Consider the following 19044-nt stretch of genomic DNA (forward strand, 5'->3'; position numbering starts at 1 on the left):
GTGTTACTGCAATGCTGAGGTCTTTGTTTCAGGTCACATTCTTGCTGAGTTATTAACACTTGAGAAGATTCTCACCCCTAACCTGCTTCTCCTAATGGCAACCAGAACATAGCCACCCTGTCTCCACAGTTTTCCTTCTGCCTGTTATTTTATTCTCAGCCTCCTTTTCAGTTTTTCCTAGGAAAGTCTTCCTTGAGTCAGCACCAGTATATGTAGGCTCAAGGCAGAAAGGTGATCTGCTCTCCCTAAGCCTCAGTCTTCTCTGTGGAAAATGTCATATCCTTGGGCTATCACCCTTGCTTTGTGAATGTAAAATATTGCTTAAAGATACAAGCATATACACTTAGGTGACTGCCTAACTCAGAATTTTTCTTCTGTGTATTAAAATACAGAGAGAGTTTTATGCTTTCACGGGAGTTTCTAGTCTGGATGATTGCCTAGGCTGGGGCTCTAAATCATATCAGTATGTCTCTGCTTAGCTTTAGAGCATACTTTTATAAATTTTATTTTCATCCAGTTGTTGCTATTCATTTTCAGCCCATTTGCTGCCTGGTTGGGATACTCATCTTGTTCTTCATTACTGAGGCAATAAATGTTTCTCAGTATGCAGGGCCCAGCTACCCCATGGTGTGTCCTGTGTGGACTCCAAGCACTCTTCCCACACGGGCTCACCCATCCATCCACAGCCACTTCTTCCCTTGTTTTCCATCTTCATGACAGCTCGTCTCATAAATTCACTCAGGCATCACTGGCACATCTCCTCACTACTGCTCTAATACCAGAGGAGAAAACATGCTTGTGATGCCTTGATTTTCAGGACATTCACTACAAATAAAATAGCACACTGCAGTCACTTGCCAAGATAAATCCTTATAAGCAAGTTAAAATAAGATCTTACTCATTGGAGTACAATTTGAAGCCTAAGAAAATGTCATCCGTAAGGCTTCTGTATAAAATAAACCTGGGTTTAGTTTAAAAAAAATACTTCAAATACAAACGAAATACAGACTTCACTAGGGATAGACCTTTTCATAATCTGCAGAGTTTACAAGCTCACACCTTAACAAGTTCAAATGTAGAAACTATGACAATGGGTCTGATATCTTTTTGGATGTAGAGCAGAGAAACAATACAGTGTGAGGGATTTCAGCATTTAGATATCTGCAATAGAAATCCAGTAGCACAACTATTCTAAAATGTGGCTAATTTCTTGTTTCATTTTCTATCTTCTCATGCTCACTTGAGGGCTTCCAGCACTGGCTTTTTAAAGTGGTCTAAGAGGCAGTCAGCTGAAATGATACATAATTCTAATCACACACAAATAAACTGGGCATGGGAATAGCATCACTACTAATCAGCACGAGTAAACATTTATCAAACACTACAAAAGAATGTTTCCAAATCAATTAATTTTCATATTATTTGGAAGTAGAAAGAGGCTTCACTTTGGTAAATTGTCAGTGCTCAGAAATTTGCTAGGTGTTTTCAGAGAAATTCCCTTATGGGAGATAGCACAAGTTTTCTGGCCAGAGAGCCTAATACTGCAAATATAATTTGACCAAGAGCTGACAGAAAAGGGGATGAAGAACCTGGGGAAGGGGACCATGGTGGCATTAACAGATATGGCTAGCTGGGAGAAGTGTTTGGTTCCTTCTCAGCCTTCCCCTGTGTTCAGGAACCCCCAGCTTGCTCCTTTGGCACCCTCCAGGCAAGCACCCAGGGAAAGAGTTAAGTCATATTGCAATGTGACATAAAGCTGAAGCAAATAAGCAGGAATTACTGTGTTTGCATTGTGAGCAGGCTGGTGAGAGAGAGTTTAAGGAGGGATTTAAAAGACAAGACATGATAAACTGTGCAGAATTAGCGAAACATTTCCTTATGGAGAAGTGGCACAGAAAAAAGAGATGAGAACATCAGTCTGGGTGAGCCTGGAAGGAGCACCAGGGGTGTGTGCATATCAGAGATGGTATTTGTCTGATGACACCAGGGCTGGATTTTCTAAGGAGAAGCAAGAAGTAGATATGAAAATGGTAAAAGCATTTATACTGAAGTCACTGACCTCATATATATATATTCTGTATATATATATATATATGTATTGTGCTCCCACTGACCTCAGGCTTACTCTGAGAAGCCCAAACCTAATGAAGGTTGGATGAATCATGAGAAGCTGTGGCTTTGAGGGATCCCAGAGTTGGGTGATTTGCAAAGAAACATTATAAACCAGTGGGATGGCCCAGAGCAAGGGCAGCAGAAGGGGTGCCATGCTGCAGTCATGAACAGGTCAGCCCAGACTTCTCAGTAGAGTTGCAGAGAAATATTGGAGCCTAGACACATTTTGGGAAGACAAAAAGGGTAAGGGGAAGTGTAATTTACCCAAATTGGAGAGCTCAAATGGAAAGGAGATGGTGAGATTACTGGCAGGAATGGAAAGGAGGAAGCGGGGAAGGAGCCAGAGTGCAGTACAAGCTGCAGCTTCCCACTACTGCTTGCATGAGCTTGGAGGACTTTGGTGTCTGTCATCCCACAGCCTTTCATCAACCCCAATCCCAGTCATAAATTTTAAAATATATTATGGCTCTTGTATAAAAGTAACTCCATGCTACTCTTGCTACATATTTCGAACTAATTTTCATTAAAATAGCAGCTTTCCAGCAAGCACTGGCATTCAGGCGCATGTGTAAGGGAGTTGGTCTCCACTAAACAGATGTACACAAAACCCAGCTCTGAAGGTGCTACAACATTTAGAGCAGACATCTGTGCTATTTAACAGGAGATAATCCCATGCACACCCAACTAACGTGCTCACAGCCCTTTCCCAAACTATGGATTTGGATGCTCAAATGTTATGGTTACTCAACAGAAAATGCAACGATTTCTGAGCAGGTCTTGATTCTGGATTGAGTGAAGGAAGTTAATTTGCTTTTAAATACCCTTAAGTCCCTGAAAAATTTGAGTTTTTTATTATGTTTGGAAAATAGCTCGTGATTCTTTTCTAGGACTCAAATGTTATTCTCTTATTTGCAGGCAGTCTTTGCCATTTCTCTGTAAGTCTTCTCATCCATAAGCTGGTCCTTTGCATGCCACTTGTTTCCTAAGCTTCCCACTTTGCCACTTTCTGTAGACAGAAGCCTATATATTCTCAAATTTAGCTGTGTCAAGCATTTCTGTAAACTTCTTCTCTATGGTATGTGAAAAATATCATAGGTTTTTCTAGACCTTTCTGAGACCACCTTCACTTGAAAATGTTTTCTTGTTTTGGTGTTGCTTGTAGACTGCAGAGCCACAGTTTATGGGTGGAGTGTTTATCCTGGTGGGCCCTTTGTGATACCTCACTTAAAACTGGTGTTTGTCTTTGCCAGGACGATTCTGTGTTAACAGGTTTTTATTATGAAAAGCACAGCTGACCTTTAAAGTCGAAAGGCCATATTTATGAATGACTCAGCCTCTTCTCAGTGTGGCTGAAGCTTACAGTATGCAAACAAAAGCCAAAGCATACTTCTCCCATGTAACTTTTTGAGAAAGCAGTATTTGCCTCTGGCATTCACCAAGGGAGCTTTCCCTTTGTGTGCAAGAGGAAAATTGGGCAGGCTACAATAAAAGGCATTGTTGGTCCCAGCATGCAAAGAATGATGATCCAAGAACTGAAATAATAGAAAAGTGTCGGGAGGGAATTTATTTCACAAACATGTCAAGATAGCTTCAGGCTTACTCAAGTTTTGATTCAAGCTTCTCATTCTTCTTAAATTCTTTCCAGGCCAAAGTGGATTAAATAGCTGCTAATCTTCAATCATTCAGCATTTCCCTGGGATCAGGGTTTGAGGATGGCATTGGCGTGCCGACATTTCAGCCTCCGGTTCCTTAATGACAGTAAACCCCAGGGAATCTCAGAGTATGTACTCTTGCACTGTGATTAGGGTATGTCTCCTCAAATCCCATTGTGAAGGTCTCTGCAGGAAGGCCCTTCTTGCTTTGTGTCCTGGAGAGCATCTGTCACAATAGTCAGCAAGTATGATCAATATTGCACCCAAAATGTTCGTAAGAGGTTATAAGCTATCGCTTTTTATGGAGCTGGTTGCCAGACCCAAATATTGCCTGACAACAGTGCTTGCAAATCATTGCAAATAGGAGAAGAAAACTAGTCTTGCTGTGATATATCTGGACAGATACTGCCAGCCCTAGATCTTAAAAAAAAAGAAAAAAAATTAAAAATTGTGTCTTTTGGCATGCTAGTCCTATTGGGATGTTGTCCAGTTGAACTGACAACAAAACAAGAATAGTAATAATAAAATATTCCTTTATAGACATTATTAATTCCTTTTCCTAAATTTATTTTTAAGAATAAAGTCTCCTAAAAAGTTCAGAACTTGTCTTTTTTTCCCCCTTTTCTTCCCTGCTGGAAAATCCCTAGGAGCTAATGTCAGTTAAGAATTTGCAGTAGCAGCTAAATGTAAAAACTATGTAATTTATGTCCTGTGGCCCTATCAAATATAACTCCAAACCATGTTCACAGCACTGCAAATTACACAGCACTTCAGCAGCATGAGAGATGGCACATTGCCTGTTGTGACAGATGATCCCACACCTAGAACTGACTGAGAGCCTTCATGAAATAGCAAGGCATTCCTTTGGTGCCTGACTGATGTAGGACAGCTGATCTTTTTCTCCTTCAAGGAGAATTCCCCTCAGGCCTTATTTGCAGTGGTTTATGTGCATGTGAATTATTTGTATTAAAAGAGAATTAGTATGGCATTTATTGGTGAACTGTAACACATTGAGATGAAGTGAAATTTTCCACTACTTTTTACATTAACAATAGTACTGGCTGTTGAATATTTCTCCTTTTTCTGATAGTGGACACCATTTTCATTAGCTCTAAGGTTCCCTTGTGCTTCTCTGTAAGAATAAATTTATTTATACCTGCTTTTAAGGCCTCTCTGCCCTTCCAGAGCAGTCCAGCAGAGGCTGAGAATAAATAGCAACCAAAATGCTATTAAAGTGGCCAAAATGAAGTATAACACAAGCAAATACTTTATAATGTTCACAATATTCTTTTTAACCTTCCTCTTCCTTAGATGTAAATTAAAAGGTTATGAATGGCTCACAGGGACTGATGGGTTCCCTCTGGCTCTTTCTTTTCTCCCTTGGTGTTTCCCATACCTTAGTTCTTACTTGATGAATATTGCTGAACCCTGTTCAGCTAGTCTTATTTAATATAATCTAACCATTTTGTTCATAAACAAAGTGATTAATACAACAGAATGTTTTGGGCAATATGATCTGGAGCTGTTGGGCTGACTAGAATGCTGTATTACTTTTGGTTTTTTGGAGATTTTTAGACCCTTTGGTATGGAATCCATGGGTACTAAACGGTTTTCCTGATAAAATTAATAATAAAATGTTAATCATCATGATAAAATAAGAGGTCTAAGATTTAGTGGCTCTTTTCATTATCATATTTTGCCCAGCTTCACGAATAGCCATTATATTCAGACCTGATTTATTGAAAATTTCTGGAAAAAAATGCATATTTTAGTCAAGGATAATTAGGAGGAATTCTTGGAAACTGTTTGTACTGCTCAAACTCAGCTCTCCATTGGTAACTTTTATTTATACAGCTCCAAAAGCATGCCAGGAAAATTAAAGTAATTATCAAATTCTACAAGAAATTTTTGCTATATTGTTCCTTATAAAGGAAGTAAAATCTGCTTTTTCCTCAGAACCCAGACCTGCCTCAGTTCGCAAAAGATGGAAGAACACTGTAATTACAAAATACAGAAAAGATTTGGCTTTATTTCAAAGAGAATAAGATGAGTCCATCAGTTTCCACTGCCTTTTGTGGACTCTCTGTGCCGTACGCAGCTCATGCCATGCCTGCCCAGGGGTTACCTGCCCGTGCAGGTGAACATCCAAAGGCATCACCCACTGGTGGGTGCACGGACAGTCCATGCACAGTTTGTCAGCACTGCACCTCAGACACAGCCCAAATGTGGGCAGCAGCACAGATCCTGTGTGGTCAGGATGATGGCTGGGAGGGATGAGGGGAAGCTCAGTGTGAGCAGAAGAAACAAATGGTCAATGAACGAGTAGTCAGGAGGGCAGTGATGAATGGGAACTGCCCTGAGCAATTCAATGAAAAATTCAATGGGAGGTGAAAAACACTGAAAATGGGGTGGATGAGGGAAAACACTGCCCAGGAGGGTCTTGTGAAAATCTCTGTGTGGCACAGAGACCTCTGTGTGGCTGGTGACAACCACAGAGCATCTGTAGGGCTTTGGGAGGATTCCTCACTGGTGGGGCTGGGTGCAAGCAAGGATTTATTTGGTAGTTTTATCTTGAAATATACATTAGTGCTAGCAACAGCAGGTCTGACTGTAATGAGCTCAATGAATGTGGCACAAGGGATGTTTCAGGTAGAAGGCAAAATGTGGGATTTCTTGTGTGCATAATTAGGATGCTCGGCAGCTGGGTAAGCTTTAATTGCCATCCAAAGCTCCTGATCTTGCCAAAGAATGAAGAGTGTGAAGAGAGCTATTGATTTCCATCTGGACAAACAATTTACTTTTTAGTGCTCATCAGCCTGATGTGTATCTTCATTCCCTGTCACTGCTGTGATCAAGCTAAAGCTGCTTTCATCGGCAGATTTCAGGTGGGATTTCAGCTGAATATGTGGTTAGAATTGCAAGGCATTAATGGTAAAAACTGACTCACCACACTGGCAGTGCTCAATATGCTGTTAGTTTTGAAAATCTCCACCTATCTAGGTCCTTATATAAAGCATCTCTTTGCTGTAATGTCCACTTGCATCCCAAAAATAAAACAGGCACAGAAAGAGCCTTCTTCTCTCCCTGCTCAACAGGAGCAAGTTAATGTTGATTTTATATGATGTATGTTTGTTTATAAATGTTTTACTGAGCAGAGGGTTAGATCAAAGAAGTGGGTTTTGCATTTCACTTTGAGGACACAGATGTCCATATTGAACATGATCACTTTTGGGGGAGGCTTCCAAATTTCATGGGCTAAATGACACATTCTTTTTCCTGTCCTTGACAGTTTCATTGTTCCAGGGGCATTTAGCTGGTGCAGGTCATGATCTTGAAAGAGAGACACACAGAGAAAACTATTATGTAATATTACATAGTAATGCCACTACATTAATAAATGCAGTACTTTGGAAGGAAATGCTGAGGAGAGAGGAGGTAGAATTATTTTTGCAAAGCAATCAAAAAACCCACATTTGCTGCAGTTTACAATATGCAAATAGCATCATTAGGCACCAACATTTTTATATAGCTACTCAGTCTAACATTGTGCATGCAATGGAAATTGGTGTGCCCATGCAGGGTAGATGTGTGTACAGCTTTTTCTGATATACCAGGAGAGAGCACCTCTCCTATGAAGACAGCCTGAGAGAACTGAGGTTGTTCTGCCAGAAGAAGAGGAAGACCCAAGGAGACCTCACCGTGACCTTCCAGTACTTAAAGGGGGCTTATAAAAAAGAGACAGAGCTACTTTTTACATAGGTAAGATAGGGGGCAAGAAGGAACAGCTTTAAGATGAGAACATTTGGAAGAAATTCTTTACTGAAGGATGGTGAGTCCCTGGAATAGGTCATGCAGAGAAGCTGTAGATGCCCCATCCTTGTCAGTGTTTAAAGTTGGATGGGGCTTTGAGCAGGTGTCCCTACCCATGGCAGAGGAGTTTGAACTAGAGGATTTTTAATGTCCCTTCCAGCCAAGGACCTTCTAGGTCCCTTTCTATGAATCTATGAAATGTTTAACATGGATTAATATGGTTTTTGACTAGCCATGTCTTGATATCTTTTTTTTTTTTTCTTTAAGAAAGATTTAACTTGATGTGTAGGGGAAAAAAGAATCAAATTCAAATAGGCCCCATTGGAAAGAGTGATTTTTTTTCCTGTTGACTTTAGTAATTAATCCCATTAAAGTAGCCTGTAGTGGAAAGCAAGTATATGTGAACAAGAGAACAGAAATTAAAATGGTGAGTTTTAGATTAATATTTGCCAAACTTAAAATGGGAAAATGATGTATTTTCAGTTGGTTGATCTTGAATTATGTCTTGCATGTTAGAATATTTTAGATATGTTGTTATAGATATGATGTTACTTTTGTTTGTATGTATATATCTCCCTTTTTAATCAGAAGGTGACAATATACACAGCAAAAGTCATCTGGTACCTTAGCTGTCAAAATACAATGGTTATTGATATCTCCCCTTTGCTCATCGGGGTTGGGTTATAGTCTCATTTTATACACAGCAGTTCTACTGTTGGTTACAAAATGCTTCCCACATGAGACTGTCTTATCATCTTCACTGTTTCTGGAGAGATTTTGAGAAATGAGTCATGGTGTGGTATGTCCTACTTAGGATACTTCAGATGTTGCCTTTTACAAGGTGCTTCCCCAAGCCTTTAACTTTCAGGTCTTGAAAGAAGACTACTCAGAAGTGAATCACCTGAAACCATTAATTATCTTTAAAAATGTGTCTTTCTCCTGTGAAAAATAAATAAAAGAATGCTTTTCCCTGTGCTATTAAAAAGCTATTTTATATTATTTGTAACTGAAAAGAATAAGTACGTATATAGTTCCATTCCTGCTGTTAATGCATCTGTTAAAGTGAGCAGATAATTATACTTTAGATCTGTCTATCCATATTCTAAAACTATGATCATAATCATTAAATAATTATATTTTATATAGATGCACAATAAAATTTCTTCTATCCCTGCTCACTGTACTTATTACCATATGGTACCTTAATCCTGAAAGGAATAAGAATATGAGCATTTTGAGGCACTAGTCTATATGTATTTATAGCAGTAAGAAGTAGAACTGCCAAAATGCATGAAATTTTCTTTTACAGCTTTCAGAGAAATCAGTGAGAGGTCTCTGCTTTCAGTGCTGATTTTGTCTTTGCAGGTAGATTGTAAAAGGTATAACTGGTCCTCTGCATTTGATTTCATAAATACGTTTCAAACAGAACTGAATCTATGTGGTCAGCAAAGTTATTGGCAGACATATTCACTATATGAACCAAATTCTAGCCATTTATTAAGACCACACTCATTCCTTTCCAGTAACACGGTTAGCAGAGTTTGTATGTCTACCTCAAACTAAAGTAGTTGGATTTCTACAAAATATTAAGTCACTATCAAATGTAGAAGGACAGAGAAATCTAAATATAAGCATATCAGACAGAAGTGCAAGAATTAGTGCAGAACACCTGCAGCACACAGTAAACAGTAATGTACAGGTCATCCCAAGTCCTCAGGGGTTCAGGGGAAAAAAAGCTTGTAGCCATCAGTTTCAAGACAAGCACAAGAAAAGATGACTGAGATATTTTACTGCTGTAACTAGACATAGGTCCCTGGAGCTGAATACAGGCATATTTCCATGGAATTAAGAGGAAGGAGCCGATTTTGGCTAGAATTCTTCCTAACCAAGTGAAAGGATAGGAGGGTTTGTATTATGCATAGAAGGTTGCTGTTGATTTTAACTGCAGTAAAACAGTTTACCTTTTTCTCCTTGTGGTTTGAATATGCTTGAGGTGGAAATCTTCATTTTGATTTGTACTGATTGGTGGGAGAATTCAGATAGACCCTGTGAAAACTGAGCACTGGGCTAACAGCAGCTTCACAAAGGTCAACAAGGAGACACATTTGCAAATGGGGTAGATCTGTACACAATAGGAATAAACCAGGAGCCCTGCAGAAAAAGGTCTGAGGGTTATTGTGGCCTCCAGGTTCAAAGTCTGCAAATACACAAATAGTGTCTTGGGCTGCACCAGGATGATCGTGGCCAGTAAACCAAGAGAAATTGTTATCACCATCTACTTGATACTGGTGGGGCCATATCTGGAATACTGACCAATTCTGGTCTGCAGCTGTCCCATGAAAAGAGAGACTGAGAAAATGGAGATTGCCCTGCAGAAGACTACCATGATAATTAGGGGTCTGAAACATGTGGCATGAAAAGAGATTTGGAGAGCTAGGCTTCTTTGGTTGGGAAATGAGGTGGCTAAAAAAGGAACTTGAAGCAACCTATGGGTACTTGAAAGACAGTTAAAAATACAATGCAGATAAATTCTTAATAGACATTGAAGGTAAATCAGGCAGAAGTTATGCCTTGAGAGATTCAAACTGTATGAAAGCTTTTGCACTACAAGGATACATGAGTCTAATACCAAATACACAGAAATAAGCTCTGGTCTTCTTACTGACATTTGGAAAAAAGGCCTTAAAGCTCATAGATGCTTCAGCTCAACATCCCCTCATGATTAAATATTAAGTGTATCAAATGTACAGGTTTATCTGCTGAAAGCAGTGCCCTGCAGGTTTATCTGCTGCAGATTTATCTGCTTCAGGCAGCATCCTCTGTGCTGTCTGTGACTTCTGTCATGTGGTGGAACTACTTGCCAGTGACATTGCTGGGAGGAGTTTTGCCCCATTCAGAACTGCACTTCAACTGCGCCATTTCTCCATTCTATTCCAGCTGGTGAGTTTGAGGTATCCAGAATCCTCTTGGTAAAGTGATAAGGAACAGCAGTTCAAATGAAATATGCTGATCACTGATCATCCATTGCCTCTTCAAGGCTTCCAGCTGCTGTCACTCACTGTATAATATCTGCCTCCTGTGGAAGCACCTACCCATTGTGCCCCCATGGTGGGGCAAACAGCTGTTAAACATTCCCCTTCGAAGAAGACAAGATCATTTCAAGCTTGTTCTGTGATAAATTATAGCAGAAGTTATTGCCACCTGGACACACTAACACTGTAGCTGATCCATGTATCCTTCATTGTTTTATAACTTTTTACCTCTGACACTTAGGACAGCATATTAATAAACTTGGTAGAAGAGCTTATTGGAAATCTTTAAATTTCTTACCTTGATTTGTGATGTATTAGTCTGCTTGTTTGTCTCTAGCAGTAATCTCAGCGCTGAGGATGCTAGCAAAAGAACTCCTTGCCCTTTGTAGGAACACAAAGAAAATCACAAAGTTGTTGGCTCATGTGCATACATATACATATATATATATTCTGTTTCATGTGGATATAAAAGCTAATTCCACTTGAACAAGTTTCATGTAAATATAAAGCTTCATAGTTGCATTTGCAAGTTATTGACCAAGTCAACACAAAAAATGTACAAAGCTTTTATAAATCAAGGCAAAAGATGCCTAGCTGATTAGAAAGACTGTGAATTAATTCTCAGGCAGCTGGCTCCTAGAAGGAATGAGAAATGCAAACCATGAAAAGCAAAAAACACTACAGCCAAATGTCACTGCCTCTAACTGCTGAGCTTGCGAGGGCGTTTCAGGCAATGCGAGGGAAGGACAGCCTGCCACACCTGCGGGGTGCTGCCAGCTGGCCAGTTGGCTCTACAACAGGGAAATGGAGTCTTAGGTTAAACATTAAAAGGTATGTCAAGTTACATTGCCAAGAGCTTGGATCCTTCCATACATATTAACTTGCATCCATCATCATTTTTAAGCGTTTGCTTTTTTAGGCAATCAAGACATAGTTTTGATGGTTGATATGAAGGGACGGCAAGAACACAGCATACGCATTTTTCCTCTTGTATCAGTGCAGCCCAGTTTAGCAGCCATGACTTAGCAAGTCACCCTTCCCTCTGGAAACCCCAAAGTGGGCACCTACAGCACTTCACAGCAGCTGGGTTTGGATTCATGAGACCCATTGAACAGCGGCTGCAAAAGTACGAATGGCATGAGCAATTTCCCCTTCTACTGCTAGAGCTGATGCCTTTTTGCCAAGCTTATAAAATAGCATACTTTATTAAAAATGCTGTTGATAGCAGAAATACTGTTATTGTTGTGTTGCAGTAACAACAAGAACCATTTGTAAGACACTTATCCTAGCTCTGTCTTCTCCTTCTTTTAGCTGGAGTAGCATTTCTGGCATATTTCTGGGAAGTCTGTCCATCAGGGACACAAATTGTGCATTTCTATAATTTTCTGTAAGAGATATGTTAACTTGTGTAATTCAGTACAAATTTCCACAGACTAGTAATCTCATTTTTTCATCATAGTCTTACCTGTGGTACCTAACCCATGCTTTTTTTTTTAAATTCAAGGAGTGACTTTTCTCCTGCATAGGAAGAAGGGTAAAAGTGGTAATAAGGTGTGGTGAAGGTGAGGAGATAGGAGCACAGAAGGTAAACAGTCAGAATTCTGCAGCTCTTGCCTCAGTGATCCGTTTGGTCCATCAAGTAATCCAGAAGTTGATTCTGGTTGTTCACAATAACTGCAATCTACTGTAACAAAACACGTGGGAAGGACTACAAATGTGAGGAATGCCCTGTGCCTCTGCATGTTGTCCAGGCTGCTTGGTGCCGTGTGTCACAGCAATGCTGCCAAAGCTGACTTGCAAAGAATCACCCTCTGACACTTTGTCTCCCAACAACTGTGTAGCTGTCAGTTCATGGGAATTCCTCCTTCTCTGCAGGATGCAAAATGCCAGCTGAGGAAACACCCAGATCATTATCCCACAGCAGACAAAACAAATATTGTGTTTCCCCTGAACCAGCTATATATAGAATTTATCTGACCCCAGTAAGATTCTGAGATAGCACGGGTTCAACTCAGGCAAAGGAAAATACTGCTCCCCAAAAGGATTTCTCTACAGGCTAGCAGATGCACTGTTGATTTATGCTGTCCAGAAGAAGTTGTGGATGGCATAAATAGTGTCTTCTTCTGGTCTCTTCTTCCAGAAGTGGTCTGTTATATAAAGAATAGATGGCAAACAAATCTGTTCAGCATTTGAAAAATGTAAAAGCACTTGGGAGCTTGTCCATGCAGTGGGGTGAAGTGACTTACTGCCTGCCCAATGTCTTCAGCTTCTCTAAATGAGGAGCTCAGACAATTATACAGTAGAAATACTGACTCACTGAGTCACCATGAGAAGAGCAGAAAGAGCAAACTTCTAACAACCACCTGAGTGAAAACCCCTTTGAGTCGATGTTTATGTATCTAAGGCATGATTAAAGCAACATTTTTGTCTTCCATGGCTGTGAGTGAGACCTGGTCATGTACCTTTTCTAAGAGAATGATCCATTGATCATAATGGGAGCTTTTCCAGCAGATCGGTGTTAATAATGGCATTTGACTGTGCAGTAGTTGCACAGCTTTCTATCAAGCTGAAGAAATCACTTAAACTTGTATTCTTTTTCAAAAGTGAAATTCAGTGTCTCTCCATCTTTCTGGTCCAGATTCCCTTTGTTACAGTGGGGTGTGCTGATGACTGAATGGTTCGGTATCTGCCTTGTCCTGGCTTTTCACTCTCTGGAATTTCAAGTAGCATTTCATTAACAGTGTGAGAGATGTCCATTAAAGTTTCAGGGATGTTAGTGGTGATGTTCCAGCATTTCCAAGCAATGGGAAATGTTTTCCAACTTTGCAGCTGCCTATCATGCCTGAGCAATTGCCTGTGTGGTATGCCTTTGTATTCAGCAGTGATCCAAATTCTCCTTTGTCATACAAACTGTTCAATAGCAGTGGCCATCTCTGACCTTCAGTGACCCATGTAAAGGTTATGTATTTACTACTGGGCACGTTAGACTCATTATTACATAGCTGTTTTCACTAAAACAATAGTATCCAGTATAAAAATAATTACTCAATCACAGGACTGAAAGGGACCTCTCCTTATCCATCCTTCTTCCCTGTCTCTGGCTTTCTGCTCCTGGCAGATGTTTCTTCTTAAAAAAACAGGTATAGAGGCTGCACATTTTTACCAGGCAATCTTTTTCTCTGCTCTTTATTGTTAGAAAGTTTTCTGTACTTTTCCTTTATACAATTTAAGCCCGTTGCTTGCCTTCTGCCGTGTGGAAATTACTCCCTTCATCTTTGTGGTAATTTTTTACATAGCTGCAGACTGTTCTCAAGTTGTGGCTGTGAAAAAACATAAAAATTTTATTGATTCTCTACCTTTTCTTTTTTTTTTTGGCAAAGGGATAAAATCTCACTCTGGATATGAATACTTTTCTGTCATAACTTTTAAACCATGTCTCCTGTTTCAGTATCTATTCCTTTCTCCAAAAGTGAATGCACTGTTCACAGATGTACCCTCAAAAACATTTTGCAAAGCAATTTTCTTCTTCCTGTCACTGCCAGCAGATGACTCTGTGCAGTGCAGCCACAAAACACCTGGATTTGCATCCTCCTCTGTATGAAGCATTTTCTCCTTTCCAAATACAGCTTTCTGTGATACTGCTTAAGCGGTCTGCAGTCCATATTCTATTAGGAGCATAGTTTTCATTGTTCTGCATGACTTCCATAGTGTGACATAGATTTTTTTATTTGCTGGGGGGCAGCTTTGCTCTTTTATACTAGTCTCTCCAGCAGGACATAGTTACAGGAAAATACTGGATATTCAACAAGGTAGACAATACTTACATACTATGTTGGTGCCTGTAGCTGACCTATTTTGCATTACTGCATGTGATGAATTTTAACAACACTCCCATAAGACTATTCTATTTTGTAATGTTAATTTGTGAGTAAACTGGTATTTTGATAATTTTATTATAAATATGCACAATGTTGCTCTGGTGCATCTGTTCCTAGATTGTTAATGATGTCTTTCTATTCACCATAAATGATAGAACAACAATCACAATCAGACCTTAATTTGTATTTTAAACTGCACAGTTGTATACATTTATGGTAAGACAGATGACTTTTTTACTGTAGTCATTAGTTCTGAAACCTTGTTTAAACAGCTCCAACACACAATTGTGTGCCTAGCACACACTGTCTCATAGCAGTGTGTCTCACAAACAGATTCTCCAGCATTCTCTCCCCTAAAGGTATTGAGAAGTTGTCAGAAGTGATACCTGATCAGCTCCCACGGATTAGCTGTGGTCACCTGAGCAGAGCTGGTGACTGTGCCTCTAGGGCAAGCCTTACTGTCCTAGAGAGCATGTCACGTGTGTATGAGATCACAGTGTAGCATCACCTCATACCCTGTCATTTCAGTGAGATCTAAAAATTATCATCACTTACAAATTTATAAAGTGATTTCAGATATCAAAAACATCTCTATTGACTATGACTTTCCAATCCATTGGCTGAAGGAAAACTATTTTCAGTATCTTTTCTGATAGGAACCCTGGCAAGTTTTATAATTACTGGATAGTAGTAATTATACTGCTTTAGTCCTTTTTCTTCTGGCTAAAAGTAATGCTAACTAAAAGAAAACCAAACTGTCCCAGTGGCTATATCCCAAATAAGTCCAAATAGGCTTTAACAATGGTGGAAGGATTACATGTTATACCAGATACAGTATGATACTTATAGCAGTTTTTCCAGAATTTGAAATGTCCTACATGATAGCAACTCAATTACCTGTCTATTTGTTTAAGCAAAGTAGTATTTGCACATTACTCAGTGAATGACAGTTATTCAAATAACTGCTCCTATGCACATTAAGTAAAAACAGCCTTTACAGAATATTTGGAGAACGTGTGGAAAATGCAGATGAAAATCTAGTGAGCTGCCATTTTAGAAAGACACTTTGGTATTTCCTTCGTGCTATTCATTAACCATACTCCCAAACGCTGAACATCTGCAGATACCTGCGAGAGCATGGCCAAGACAGCTGCCTGGGTTTTGTCTGAGCTCTGACGGAGGAACACAGAGCTGTGTGCTAGTGAGGTCCCCTCCATGACCAGAGGGACACTTGCAAAAGTCTTGCCAGCAAAAGCAGAGTTGGAAGGAAAATTCATATTCCTTCTTTCTTGTCTGCTCTGGTGAGGACAGAGCTTGGAGATACCTGGGTGACTCGGCAGCAGGAGCAGTACAGCTGAGGACTGGTGCTGTGGATGGTGCCTCTGGCGCAAGGTCTGGCACAGCGCCTCATCTGCCAGCTGCCTGGGAGGAAGAGATGTGCTCCGGCAAAGGCTGGCCCTCCTCCAGGATAACCTCCAGTCACGGTAAAACTGGGGAAAATAAAACCAGGGGAAGCGTTTGTTTTAGGGAAAAATGTGTGAAATCCTCACTGTTACAGTCCCTGAGGCAGAGGTGGAGCAGAACAGCGGTATTCATCCTATTCCACAGAGGTGGAAACCTTAATAGTATAAAGGGTTGGGAGATGGCGGCGGAGCACCGCTCTGCCGGAGAGTACCCTGTAAAAAGCCATGACAAGAGAGTCGGCTGGGCTTATTTCCCTAGGATTTGTATTTTGAACTGTCATGGGACACGCCTGGTCTTCAGCTTCCTTCCTTCCTTCAGGGAAGGAGAAGGCAGCGGCAAAGGGCTCGCAGGTGGCCAAGCCAAGGCACCCTCGAGAAGGAGGGTCATCAACCTTCCCTCTGCCCACCCCATCTGAGATGGATGTAAGACTGTACCTGGACGGGGATTAGAACACTGTCAGCGCAGCTGCGGCGTTGCACGGAACTACTGGCAGTGGGCTGTGCCGCCCCGCCGCCCCTCAGGCCACACGCGGGGCCGCCCAGGCCCGCCCGCACAGGTAAGCGGCGCCGCGCGGGGAGCGGCCAATGGCGCGGCGCGGCGGCCGCCGCCAGCCAATGGGAGCGCGGCGGCGGCGGCCCCATGGAAATGTGCCTGGTGGGGAGCCAATGGGGCGCGGCCGGGCCGCGGGCGGCGCTTTCTCCGCTGCCAGCGCCGGCGGCGGCCGCGCGTCCCTCGCATCCCCCTCATCCCTCTCATCCCCCTCCGCCGTCCCCGCCGCGCAGCATGGCCGGGCTGGGCGGCGGCCTCGCCGCCTTCGGGCGCTGCACGCACGTCGTGGTGCGGGCGCTGCCCGAATCGCTGTGCCGGCAAGCTCTGCGCAGCTCGGCGGGCCCCGAGGTGGACTTCGCCCGCGCGGAGAGGGAGCATCAGCTGTATGTGGGTGTGCTGCGGGGCAAGCTGGGGCTGCAGGTGCTGGAGCTGCCGGCCGACGAGAGCCTTCCCGACTGTGTCTTCGTGGAGGATGTGGCCGTGGTCTGCGAGGAGACGGCGCTGCTCACCCGCCCGGGCGCGCCCAGCCGCCGGAAGGAGGTGAGGTGCGGTGAGGTGCGGAGCGGTGCGGGGCCGGCCGGGGAACCGTGCCATGGCCCGAGCCAGGTGAGCTCGGGGCGGCCGCGCCGTCGGGCGTGTCCCCGGGCCCGCCCCAGCCCCCGGCGGGAGCGGCAGAGCGGGGCGGCGGGGACCGCGCTCGGAGCCGCAGCCCCTCGGCGGAGCGGCCCCGCGCAGCGGCTCCAGCCCGGCATCCCGCCGGCGGCAGCCGAGCCCGCTGCGCGGCGGAGCCCCGCTGTGCTGGGCTTACTGGAGAGCGATGCTCTGCTCCTGGAGACAAGTGGATGGACAGCGTAAACTATGACTCATCCATTCTGAGGCGTGCGGGCTTTCGCTCCATCTCAACTTGCCCAGCCCGTCCGGCGGGATGGATCCCTGGGGGACTGTGCTGGTTTGTGTCCACGGTTGCAGCCCTGCTCAGTCTGCAAACCCCACATTCAGTACACGTTGAACCCGAGCTCAGCCCCAGGTAGTGCATCAGTGGTGCCTGCGATAATTGCATCTACTGGCCTGTGCACAAGAGCTGATGTGTGTTTTGATGTACTTGGAGTCAGTCTTAATGCCCTTGAACCTGATGTCACCTTCCCTGTGCAACCATTGTAGGTCCCCTGCATGGGTGGGGGATGCAGGCCATCTCATGGGAGAGAGATGTGGAGGATGCACACCCACAGGAGCCTTAATTTAGATCTTCTTAGTACTTTCTTAATGTCCTCAGCCCATTCATAAATTAGTTCATCAGACAGTGCATGCATTGAAGTGCCACCCAGTTATCTCCTCAATGAGCGGTGACAGCCTGCCTTCCTGTAAGCATCTTTTAACATAATCCTCCTCATGTCTCTTTCAGTTCCCGGTTCTGGTACCACAGTGCATTGTGAGATCCACAGGCATGTGCTGTTGTGGGACAGGCCACTCGCTCTAGTACAGCACTAGCTCCTCTTGGCCATTGAGAGCAATGGCTGAGTTGCTTCACTTGGTTTTGGTATTTTTTACATAGTGCCTTTCTTTTATCAATTGCAAAATTTTCTTAAATTCTCCCTAGTGGCATAACATCTGAGATACTGAGTGCAGTCCGTGCACATGCACTTCTTGTGCATAACCATGTGTATTTACTCTTTGTAACACACCTGAATGTTCTTTTAGGTGACAACACCAGAATGAAGTGTTTCCCACATGCTACTCTCAGAAGCAGCTGTTTCTTAGCCAGAATCAAAGTGAGTTTTCACTGGTCCTTCCCATGACACACTGGTATATAGCTGTGAGTCCTGCTGCCATTTGTACCATTTCCCCTTCAGCAGGAGGGATTTACTTCTTTCCATGAGTGACTTATCCAGGCAGAGTCATAAACAAGAGAGAGAAAGAGCTATCAGGCATAATTTGAACATTATTAGTGTTCTTGAATGATGGAGCAATCTCTCCCTTGAGTTTTCTATGAAGTAAAAATGAAAACATAATTGAACAAGTACCCTTTTAAAGCTATAACAATGCATGACACTGCAGTGTAGTGTTTGTCTCATCAACATTTAACTCTCATTTACAACAATTCTTTCTCCTGGTAACATTGTTACAGCAGTATCTTGTGGAAAGGGGGAAAAGGTGCTCATTTCTGCCCGATGCTACCTGCCTATTCCCGATCCCTCTCGAAGGTATCTTCCCCTTCCCAGCATGGTTACTGTCAGTTTTGTTTAGCCGGAGTGTCTGAATAGTGTTAGTGACCAGGATGTCATATTGAACACGGTGAAATGGCAAAGGCTTTAGAAAGCAGGAATGCACCCATGCCTATCCAGAGCTCTGTATGCCATGGGAAGGCTTGGTGTGTGCCTTGGACATGTTGGCAAACATCTACGATAACGTCACTTTAATAGAGCCCCCCCAGAAAGAGCTGCATGTTGTAGCTGCATGAGAGGCTATTTCCTGCTGTATCCAAAGCTTCTCTGCTCTTACTGGCTCCAGCTTTGGTTCTGGAGGTACCAACCACAGGTCCTCGGGAAG

The 19044-nt window shown here is 42.6% G+C and overlaps 2 protein-coding genes across 2 annotated transcripts in view; one reads left to right on the forward strand and one right to left on the reverse strand.

Moving 5' to 3' along the window:
- Positions 1 to 520: 520 nt before the first annotated feature.
- On the reverse strand, positions 521 to 16589 carry LOC111932839 (uncharacterized). The gene is made up of 4 exons (XM_086842032.1): positions 16383 to 16589; positions 15809 to 15974; positions 10905 to 10987; positions 521 to 772 (listed from the first exon to the last, which is right to left on the reverse strand). The coding sequence occupies exons 1-4, from the start codon at positions 16587 to 16589 to the stop codon at positions 746 to 748; spliced, it is 483 nt and encodes a 160-aa protein (XP_086698158.1). The 3' UTR covers positions 521 to 745.
- The window catches only part of DDAH1 (dimethylarginine dimethylaminohydrolase 1), a 57974-nt gene continuing 55470 nt past the window's right edge, over positions 16541 to 19044 (forward strand). The window contains exon 1 of the mRNA XM_086901540.1: positions 16541 to 17037. Coding sequence (XP_086757666.1) covers positions 16588 to 17037 — 450 coding nt within the window. The 5' untranslated portion in view covers positions 16541 to 16587. The remainder of the gene's footprint in view (positions 17038 to 19044) is intronic.

Source organism: Cyanistes caeruleus, chromosome 9 (genome assembly GCF_971803275.1).
Source record: "Cyanistes caeruleus chromosome 9, bCyaCae1.hap1.1, whole genome shotgun sequence".
Classification (NCBI taxonomy): domain Eukaryota; kingdom Metazoa; phylum Chordata; class Aves; order Passeriformes; family Paridae; genus Cyanistes; species Cyanistes caeruleus.

Coding starts and splice junctions, on each gene's coding strand:
- LOC111932839 (XM_086842032.1), bottom strand. CDS start 16,589: ATGGGGCCGCCGCCGCCGCGCTCCCATTGGCTGGCGGCGGCCGCCGCG. Junction 15,975..16,382: donor GTGTTCTAATCCCCGTCCAG/GTACAGTCTTAC, acceptor TATTTTCCCCAG/TTTTACCGTGACTGGAGGTT. Junction 773..10,904: donor CTAATACATCACAAATCAAG/GTAAGAAATTTA, acceptor CTCTGGTATTAG/AGCAGTAGTGAGGAGATGTG.